Consider the following 11,336-nt stretch of genomic DNA (forward strand, 5'->3'; position numbering starts at 1 on the left):
CCACAAGTGAGCGATATGGAAATTAATGTGTGACGAAAAGTCATCAAGGGTTTAGGATAATAATAATAATAATAATAATAATAATAATAAGCTGTAATTACCCACTGTGAAATTGTCAGAGAAAATCCCCCCTCAGCACACACCATTCGCCTTTATGTACTTCCACGTAGTTAACCTTCGTTTTGTGGTATCCACGATGGCTCAGCCGGAATGTACTGCTGGACTAAATAAGAACTTTCGTAGTTTTGTTGGTTGTACTTTCTGTTTGTGTCAGCTGAATTTGTTAGACGACCTCGTTAGGACAAGGTGTAGTTGTGATAGTGGTGGTGGTGGTTATCATCAAAACGGATTGTCTTTGTCTATCCGTCTGTCTGTGTGTCTGTCTCTCTCTCTCACCTCGTCCCTCGCAAGTACGTGCGCGCTTGTGTGTGTGTGTGTGTGTGTGTGTGTGTGTGTGTGTGTGCCCGTACGAGAATGTACAGATTCACGTGTATATGTGTCTCATCAGTTCATCAGTATGCGTGCTTGTTTGGAAAAAACATACTTGCTCTGTTACTGTGTATCTGTCTGTCTCTTACTATTATTATTATCATCATTATTATCATGAGCATATACGCCTGATCTTGAAAATAAACCCTAGGCGTTACAAATAGAATATATATGTAAATAGCAAAAAGAAAAAATCGAACACAAGATACCCAACATAACTGAAAACTATTCATCCACCTCATTCCCACCCACCCCCACACAATACACACAAGCACACGCGCACGCACACACACGTCATAGCACACAATCGTGACACACACACACACACACACACACACACACACACACACTCACGCATACGCACTTATAAATGTGTTGTTTGTCTTCAACCTCCTCTAAAACTGCTCGAATTTATTTTTCTTATCACGAAGCTTTTAAAATCACATAAGTAACCGAAAAGCGGTTTATTTATCAGTAGTTTTGTTTGACTTTGTATTTTGATGTTCACATATATTGGGATATCTTTTTTTTTTTTTTTAATATTCATACAATCGTATCCTTCATAATGGGCCAAGGCTCCAAACCATCTCTCCCTCTCTCTCTCTCTCTGTCTCTCCTATATACACACTTACACGTGCGCACTTATGATGTGTGAAGGAAAGAGGGAAGAAAAGAACGTGTTTTCATGCACATGTGTGGTGTACATGCAAACGCAAAACTCACGAGTACATGTGGACAATTCACATGTCTGCTTGTTTGTTTGTTTCTGTCTGTCTGTCTGTCTCTCTGTCTGTCTGTTATTAATTACTAGCTCCGTTCGTTATGTCAACCGCCATGGTTTTGCTTATTCCAGCGACACGTGTTCTGGTGGTTTGCTCTGGAATTTAGCAGTCCACGCCACATCATATTCATTCAAAAATGCACATCATTCACATTTAATGAAAGATTTTTTGGCAGCATCTTGAAATGATTTTGTTCGAAATTTTTATGTTCCCCTGTCTGTGCCTCTCTCTATTCCACCTCCTTTCTCCATCTCCTTTCAAATACAAATAAAATAGGTATGTATCTGGATCCATTTGCATATATTCAAGCGTGCTAATGGCGTGCGCGTGCATGTCTTTCATGAATGTATATGCTTTTTCGTCGAGCATGCAAGTATTATGATTATGTACTTGTGTGTGTTTATGTAAGCTTTATATATTTGTGTGTCCGAATGTCATATGTGTACTTCTGCAGACCTCTATTAGTTTTGTGCTCATAATTTGATTTCATTTTCATTTTGCTCTGATGGTTGGATTATGATAGTCAGTCGTGTCCGACTATGACCACCAGAACAGCAGAAATGGCATCTGCTGTCCTGACTTTCTGGGCAAGAATTTGATTATAGTGATGAGTGTCTTGCCTAAGTTACATCCCCACTTCCTCGGCCAAGAGAGTTTTAGGACAGTCGGCGTTGGGATGGTTCCCAAAGGCCAACCAGCCCCAAAGGCTGCAGCAAATGCAATCTTGAAAAAGGCATAAGCATGCTTGCTCCACTCCCCTCATCAAAACACAACAATAATAATAATCCAAGAGTTCATTCGTTCGTTCTGTTCCCGTCTGCTTTTCAGTCATACAGCCGTCCAGTCAGTTCTCAGTGTGAGTGAACACAAACCCTCGATTAAATTCTATAACCAGGTCTCCTAACACGCGCATCGCCTTGGACAGTGGGTAGCTCTGGTACGTGTTGTGCGCAGTTGACAAGCCGACACTCATAAACATGATAAACCTTGAGCTTCAGCCGCCATGTCCAAGGGCCGTCACTCTGCTTATCATGCCTCGTAACTCGGAAAGGTCACTGCCGTTGTTGTTTCCGCATGTGTTGACATTGGGGATTGTAAATTGTAGGTGGTTGTGATGGTGGTGGCGGTGGTGGTGGTCCGTGGTATTGTGAAACACGTTTTGTAAAAAAAACTTTATTGCTGGTTTCGTGTCTGTGTGTTGTTCTGTGTCCAGTGCCGTGCTTGCTTGTGTGTGTGCGTGCGCGCGCCTGTGTCAGTGTGTGTGTGTGTGTGTGTGTGTGTGTGTGTGTGTGAGTCTGTATATCTGCCTGTCTCTGTATATAATAACAGGCATACGTATAATCATACAAAAGCAAACAAAACGCCAGCGGGCAAGTCACGATCAGAGCATAATTTGTAAGAATGCCCAATTATTGAGTTAAAAACAAAACAAAACAAACAAAATCACGGCTCTCTAGAAAAAAAAATACTGGTGAATGGACCGTCATGGCAGAAAATCAAAAAGGGAAGAGACATGAACAGAAAGAAATGGACAAGGCCAGAAACGCAAAGAGTGACAGAAAAGATCAAACTCCGGCTTCCAGTACAGAATTTCCGGAAGGTGGGAATACTATTTAAAACTGAAAAAACCTCCTAGCATTCCCGCGAGGTGGTGGTGGCGGGGGTGGGGTGGGGGGATAATACTACTACTACTAAACAAACAAATCAACAAACTTCCTGAACAGTAAATATACACTGCATATTTCTGTATCCACACCGCATGTTTCCTTATCATTTACGCTTCGTCAAGGGAGTCGGACATGCGTACGTCAGTTAAACCCCCCAAGCATACAAATAACTGGCGTGCCTGCCAGCCTGTCTATTATGGAACGTAAGTCATCTCTATGGAGGCTCAGACTTCTCTCTCTCTGTCTGTCTCTCTGTCTGTCTCCTTGTCTGTCTGTCTGTCTCTGTGTCTCTCTCCCAGTCAGCTCAGATTAGCTTCAAATCACGAACAGACCGACCATTCGCAATTTGTCTGTTTAATCTAAAGCATTCAGACTGCGATCAACTACATAATTTTGATGTCTTAGAATTATGAACAAAGTATGTTTCTTGTTGACATGACCGCGTATTATTTGTTGCTTTTTTGTTATACGTTCAGTGTGTTTGCATCCCTTCATGAGGGGTGATGGCCTATACTTGAACAAATCATCCGTATCCGTGTCTCTGTCTGCCATCACCACAATATGACGTTAGCCGCACTGACCTGGAGGGGGGGGGGGGGGGGGGGGGGGGGGGTGGGGGGTAGGGAGGGGGGGGGTTGGGGGTTAATCACTGAGATGTAAACAAGGTTCACAATGCAGGTCACTGGGGGTTAACGTCTCTCTCGTTTACGTCTGATGTCCTTTGATGCCCGTCTTGTCCGTGTGTCTCAGTCTGGCTCGTCTGTCTGTCTGTTCGTTTGTCTGTCTGTCTGTCTGTCCTCCCTCACACCCTCCCTTCCTCTTTTTCCATCTCCCAGTCTGTCTCTTTCTCTCTGTCTCTCTGTGTCCTCCCCTCCCTCCCTCACACCCTCCCTCCCCCTTCATATCCATCTCCTGGTCTGTCTCTTTCTCTCTGTCTGTTCGTTTGTCTGTCTGTCTGTTAGTCTGTTTGTCTGTGTCCTCCCCTCCCTCCCTCACACCCTCCCTCCCCCTTCATATCCATCTCCTGGTCTGTCTCTTTCTCTCTGTTCGTTTGTCTGTCTGTCTGTTCGTCTGTCTGTCTGTCTGTTCGTTTGTCTGCCTGTGTCCTCCCCTCCCTCCCTCACACCCTCCCTCCCCCTTCATATCCATCTCCTGGTCTGTCTCTTTCTCTCTGTCTGTTCGTTTGACAGTTTCTTGTGTGCTTTTAAACAGACATTATTTGATTGCCATCTGCAAGATTTGGAAAGCAGTGTAACATCACATGATAGATTTACCTTATATTCTACATTCAGACAACTACACAACGCCCCGCAATATCTAAACATAATCAAGAACCCTGTTTTAAGAAAAGTTCTCACAAGAGTCAGACTTGGTGTATCTCCATTGAAACCGCATAGATTGAGATATTCAAAAAAGCGTGAAAATATGTGTTGCTTATTCTGTAAAGATGAACAAGAAACCGAACTCCATTTTATTTTGACATGCCCAGAATACAAAATCTCAGAGAACAGTATATACCGAAGAAGTATCATGTGCGCCCCAATGCATTTAAATTGTCACTGTTGTTTGCAGATGTGAAGACATGCATTCCACTCTCTCTGTTCTTGTCCAAAGCCTTCACCCATAGAAACAAGTCTATCTTTGGTTAATGACGCATGATTACACACCAATCAGCCCATCTATCTTTTGTCTTTTTCTTCTTCTTTCTGTCCCTCTCTCTCTCTCTATCTTACTCTGTCCTTTCTCTCTTTTCTAGCCTTTGTTTGCTTTACATATATTGGCGCTGTTCTTTATAATGGATGTTAACACGGAAGCCCCCCCCCCCCCTCTTACCCCTGTTGTCACGGGCAGAAAGGCCTAAACAATAAACCATTCAGACTTCAGACTGTCTGTTCGTTTGTCTGTCTGTCTGTTCGTCTGTCTGTTTGTCTGTTTGTGTCCTCCCCTCCCTCCCTCACACCCTCCCCCCCCCCTTCATATCCATCTCCTGGTCTGTCTCTTTCTCTCTGTCTGTTCGTTTGTCTGTCTGTCTGTTAGTCTGTTTGTCTGTGTCCTCCCCTCTCTCCCTCACATCCTCCCTCCCCCTTTATATCCATCTCCTGGTCTGTCTCTTTCTCTCTGTTTGTCTGTCTGTCTGTGTCCTCCCCTCCCTCCCTCACACCTCAAATTTCCCTTCCTCCCTCCCCCTTGTCTCTCTCTCTCTCGATTTTACACTGGCAAACGAGTCAACAGATCCGGGATCCAGTGAAAGTCGAAACACCACATTTTTAACATTCTTATTCTTAACAAAATACACTCAACAAATCAATATTTTCATTAGACAAGGGTGAGGTAAGACGTCAGCGCTCTTTTTTTTAATTTTTTTTTTATTAAATCAAGATATCAAACACTTTTGAAGCATGGGATTCTGACAGTGTAATCAATCCATCCATCCATGCACACACACACACACACACACACACACACACACATGTGAAAAGAAACATTGCAGAAGCCCGTCCACGCAGAGACTGATCAACACTACGTGTATGTCACGACCATAATCACAGAACGGTTTGATGCATTCTCTCTCTCTCTCTCTCTCTCTCTCTCTCTTCCCCTCTTTTGTGCCAAAGAATTTGTGACATTTTGTTTACTGTATACTGATGATTATGAATGATGAATGAAGATGAGGGTGATGAAAATGCTCCTGGGGGTGGGGGTGGGGGGGTGGGGGGTCCATTTAAAATTTGAAACTACCTGACATGGGTGTTATACTACATCCCTGAGTCAAACAGGCCTGAGAAATACAGAAACCTGCAGTGCTGGCTAGGAATTTCAGCAACAATCCCAAAGACACATCCATGAAGTGGATCTGGTCCCAGACTTCCCATTCATGCCACCAGCACATTCGTCTCTTGGTAGGAGACCTCCACAGGCCAAAAACACACACACACACACACACACACACACACACATGCACACGCACACACACACACAAACACACACATCTGAAGGGACTCAAACCCGAGTCCTCCCAGTCATCAGTCCGTGACGCTAACCACTTAGCCACGATCGCTGGCTTCTTCTTATCACAACACACATACATCCAGGCCAGACCACAGCCAGGATACAAACTTCAGTCTTTGAAATCTAATTCAAATAATTATACGAAATCCACCTTAAAGGATTGTGCGTTTTGCTGCCTTAGGGATGAGAATTATGGCTATTAATAGCGACAACAATGATGAAGATGGTAGGTGTAGTCACACGACATCAGTCAGCAGTTTTGCTCAGCGTGAAGACGTCACTGTTCCTTCAGAATCTGCACCCACTCGTTTCTCCGTTGCGCTAACAGGGGTGCAAGGATGCAGTCAGGTATCATCATCAGTTGAAAGTGTGTCTGCACACATAATTACATCATCATCATCACACACACACACACACACACACACATATACACACACATACACCCACACACACACACACAGAGTCTTGGTCACTGTCTACAGACTATGTTCCCAGTACATAATTTTCCTACCATTACCTTGGTCCGTGTCATTTGTTCATTCGTTCACTCATCCAGTCATTCGTTCATTGGTTCGTTTGCCCATCTATCCATCCATCCATTCACCCACACATCCATCCATGTCTGCAGTGTGTGCTGCCCTGCAGTTCGCATGGCCAGTGTGCAGTGGTGGAGGACTCATCCATCCATCCATCCATCCACCCACCCACCCACCCATCCATCCATCCATCCACCCACCCACACATCCACCAATCCACCCATCCAACCACCCACACATCCACCAATCCACCCATCCAACCACCCACACACCCACCAATCCACCCATGAGTGCTGACCTGCAGTTCGTGTGGCCAGTGTGCAATGGTGGAGGCCTCATGGCCCACAGTCCTCAGGGCCTTCCTAACGAACTCCTCGGGGGTTGGGTACAGCAGCCTCCACACCGGGTAGAACGTGTGGTAGCTCTTGGTCATGTTTGTCTCCACAATTCCGGGGTTGACTGCCTGCATGATTCATGAATACAACATTAAATAAGAATGAAAATAAAAGTAAAAGATTAAATAATCAATCAATCAGTAAATGAAGAAATAAATACAGTTAAATAAAGTACAAATTTTTGTAAATATATAATTAAAAATCATATATTTTTAAAACTAAACAAAAGTGATTGGTACTGGCATTCAATCAATCAAAATACGAACAAATAAATAAAACTAGATATAGTACAAAATAAAATACATTTTCAAATCTATATATTAAAAAAAAAAAAAAAGATAAACAAAGGTGCGTACCTTAATAAATGATTACCTTTTTGATTGATTAAACTCTGTGTGTGTGTTGGGTGTGTGTGTCTATGGGGGGAGGGGTGTGGTCCTAGTGTGTATATGTGTGTGTGTGCGCGCATGCGTGCATGTATGCGTGTGTGCATGCGTGCGTGTGTGTGCCCATATGTCCATGTGTGTGTGTGTGTGTGTGTGTGTGTCTGTCTGTCTGTCTGTCTGTATGTCCGTGTGTGTTTGTCCGTGCATGTATTAGGGTGAGTGTTAATGAATGTGAGAGGTACACAGGAAAAGACAGACAGACAGAGACGGTGAAGGAAGGAGAAAGTAAACATCACTTCCAACAACCCCAGGAAGAATTTATCACATTATCCACAAAGATTAACACTGGTGGGAACGTGTGGCTTCGTAACTGCAGCACAGAGAGAGAGAGGGGGGAGAAGACAAACTGACAGACTGACTGACAGACGGACGGACAGGATGGACAGACAGACCGACAGGACATATCATGCAATTCATCCCAGAGCATTCTTCATTAACGTCCTGGAATGGGGACACAGAAGCATGAAGCTATACATGTGATTCACCACCACCATACCTGGATTGTGATACCCTGAGATGAATACTCCATTGTCAGAGCTTCTGAGAAAAACCGAACAAAGGCCTGCAACAGAACAATATCTTCCTCACTTTCACTGGCCGTGTGGAGACGACTATACCAGACATCAAGGAAAAGGTCCATGGCAAGCGTGTAACAGTGTGAAAAACAACAACAACAAACACACAAAACATCAATGAAACAAACGAAAAGCAAACCACGTTGCAGTTTCGCAGTTCAGAGGTTTGCCCTGAAAGAACCCAAGGCAATAAAAGGGCTGTCCCTTGCAAAATATGACTTGACAAGAAAAAACATCAAAAATGAAAACCAACCAAACAAACAAAAAATCACACACACAAACAAAACATGCAGGCAGGAAAAAAAAGTTGAAATATAAAACTGGCATCGTATGGTGTGATTATCATGTACACAACGCCCAAAATTATTGCGTTTGGTGATTTTCTTGCAACTTTTCGAAGCTACTGGGTGTGATAAAGGCAGGAAAGTTTAAAAGTTTTACATAGGTATGTTTATACTATGATCCTAAAACAATGAATTGAGGGTCGATGTGGAGTGCTTCAGACAGAGCTGCTCTGTTTCCAGTACACAGCCCTCGGTTCAACAAACACTCGATGGCAATATCCACATTCCTTCCCCTTTGGTTTTTCCAATCAGTTTCATTCCGAAGACAGAAAAAAAATGTAACTCGTTTAATAACATTGTAACATTATACTGAACATTTCTTCCCCTCTCGAATGACGTAAAGAAGGCCAAAGAGTGGTGTGGAAGAAATGTAGAGAATATATTACATTGTTATCAACCAATTTACCACTGTTGTCGTCTCCAATGCGGAAAAGTACAGGTTAATAAATGTGGATACTGCCCACTTGTTTCTGATGGAGAGTATGGAAAATATGATTTGGATCGTTTTCAGTTTTGTTGCTGTTATACAATAATTATGGCAGGCATCACACCTGAGTCATGAAGGCTTTACCATTCGTTTTGTTAAATCTTGGTCACACTATGCATCACTTTCAAAAACTCTCCCTCTCTCTGTTTCACACACACACACACACACACACACACACACACACGCACACACACACACACACAGAGTAAAAAATCAGTAAAAATAAACTCTTCCCCAGCTTCGTTCCACTTACCTTGGTGGCTGCGTAGATCTGATAACAGGCCAAGGGCCGTAACCCCGCTATGGAGGACAGGTTGATGATTGCTCCCCTTTTCCGCTGCAGCATGTCAGGCAGGACCAGGCCCGTCATCTGTTTTGGAGACACAGATGATTATGAATTAATGATCTTTATATTGATAGAGAGCATGTACCAATATCCACATTTAGGTTGTGTATCCACCAACACACATACACACAGAAAAAAGAAGCAACCAAATGAATGAGCAGCACGGACCACGCACACACACACACACACACACACACACACACACACAGTCGTTCTCAGAGGCTCATTCTGCAACATTTGTAACTCCAGCAGTCCAAAGGGGATCATCGATGATGAATTTACAATACAATATGCCCAATGTTAACGTTCATATCTTTAAACATATTTATATGGATAGTTACAATAATCATTAAATAGTACGTTTTTAAAGCCAAAATGTAAAATTCTTTTATTTAAAAACATATGTCTATTACTCCTATTTAATCAAGAAATGTGTGCATATGTGTGTTGGGTTGGAGGGCGGGGGGTTTGGGGTGGGGGGGCTGATTGTCTGGTTGTGTTTCGCCACACCTGGTGCAAGTTCTCTTTGTAAAATAATAGTTATTCTTATCTTATCTGATCTATAATCAATGTGCAATATAGTATTTTATGCTCATGATTTTATTCAAAATAATGTTTATCATTTTTTTTCTTTTTTTTTTTTTTCTTTTAAAATATTACCTGCAATGTGTGGAATGAATGTATCAAATGGTGTATGGGATATTTCTATATTTTTGTCTTTGGTATATTCCTAATAGCTGTTGTTGCAATTTACAGTTATGGTTTCCAAGTTGTTTACTTGTCTATGTTGTGATAATGCACCTGACCAAATTTCTACAATTTGAGATAATAAATTCATTTCTATCTTCCTATCGTATGTCCAGAGCGCTATGTGGCCACACACCATGCAGGAGACCCTGCACAGTTGGAGAGTCACCTTCCGTGGTGTTCAGTAGCGTCTGTTCTCAGTGAATCAAAGCACGCAGTTCAGTTAACTTTGAGAGCTTTGTCACAGAGCCACAGACTGAGTGAGAAAAAAGGAACCATCATCACATTCCTCCAACAACGGTCCCCCACAAGCCTAGCGATACCGCAGACCTTGACACCGACTCACCAAATGCAAGGACATGAAGGGAAGGAAACATGTGGACCTGAAATCAGTCGGAATTAAGGATGGACATCACAGCCCACTTACCATGACACAGGACAGGATGTTTACGTTGATGATGTCTCTGTTGAACTGAAACAGAAACCACGTCCCCCGTTAACTGTCACTGTTAATGAACTAACCCCTGTTCGCTTTCACCTCTAATGAATTAAAACCACATCACCAATGGCATTATCTGTCACCGTTGATGTACTAAACAGAAACCACATCACTGCCACTGCTGTTTACTGTCACTGATAATGTACGGATAATTATATCAGAAGAAAATGGAACAAGAAAAAGTCACACGTATGTGCTGGGTTAACAAAGACCCAAAATAATTTGAACCATCACTGCTGAAAAAGACAACACACTGTCCGTATCATGACATGTTATTGCCATACACCAGCCTGTACAATGATACATCCTACATAGACAAAGTCACATGTATGTTACCAACCATGCTATTTTAGCAGTGATGTGAAACTGAACTGAAAGTAGCTTGGGAGGAAAATGCGCGGTGGCTCAGACATGGCAGATGTCTCCATATAGGAATGAAGCCATGAATAAACAGTGCGGCCAAGAATTTGACTCTTTTCATCTGCTGGGAATCAGTAAAACAACTTTCTTCAGCAGTCTCGACTGCACTCCAGAACAGTTAAAATGCTGCACAGGCATGGCCTCCACCCTTCGGCTTTTTGCCATCCGACATTCTTTGGGTCAGCCCAGTTTCAGCCCTAAAGGAAGGGGATTACTCTGCAAAAATCTCTCCAAAACCATCGCATGGCGTGTATTTGCTTATTGGATGCTTGGTGTTAAAACAAGGCAATCCAACGACCAAGAAAAATAAGAGGGTCTGCTGCCCTCTTAACTGACACATAAAATGCAGAAATACCTTGGTGGTAAAGGTGGCTTGGGTGGAGTGGATGGTTTACACAATTAAGGTTTTTCCTCATAGAGACTTCTTCAAGTGTGGTGAGAGGGGAAGTGTTTTTTTTATGTTTATTTGTTTTTTCTCCTTTGCACTGAAGGTTATGTTTCTCAAGAGAAACACATGTAATTCAATTCCACTTAAATTCATCAAAATTGAAAAAAAAAACCCACATAATCAGATTTAATCAAAAACCAGTGTGA

General features: G+C 42.7%; 1 protein-coding gene across 1 annotated transcript in view; it reads right to left on the minus strand.

Moving 5' to 3' along the window:
• Positions 1-5,246: 5,246 nt before the first annotated feature.
• LOC143288120 (very-long-chain 3-oxoacyl-CoA reductase-like) overlaps positions 5,247-11,336 on the minus strand; it is a 10,584-nt gene continuing 4,494 nt past the window's right edge. The window contains exons 6-10 of the mRNA XM_076596407.1: positions 10,251-10,295; positions 8,984-9,100; positions 7,821-7,886; positions 6,782-6,946; positions 5,247-6,320 (exon numbers count right to left, since the gene is read on the minus strand). Coding sequence (XP_076452522.1) covers positions 6,225-6,320; positions 6,782-6,946; positions 7,821-7,886; positions 8,984-9,100; positions 10,251-10,295 — 489 coding nt within the window. The 3' untranslated portion in view covers positions 5,247-6,224. The remainder of the gene's footprint in view (positions 6,321-6,781; positions 6,947-7,820; positions 7,887-8,983; positions 9,101-10,250; positions 10,296-11,336) is intronic.

This window comes from Babylonia areolata, chromosome 12 (genome assembly GCF_041734735.1).
Source record: "Babylonia areolata isolate BAREFJ2019XMU chromosome 12, ASM4173473v1, whole genome shotgun sequence".
Classification (NCBI taxonomy): domain Eukaryota; kingdom Metazoa; phylum Mollusca; class Gastropoda; order Neogastropoda; family Buccinidae; genus Babylonia; species Babylonia areolata.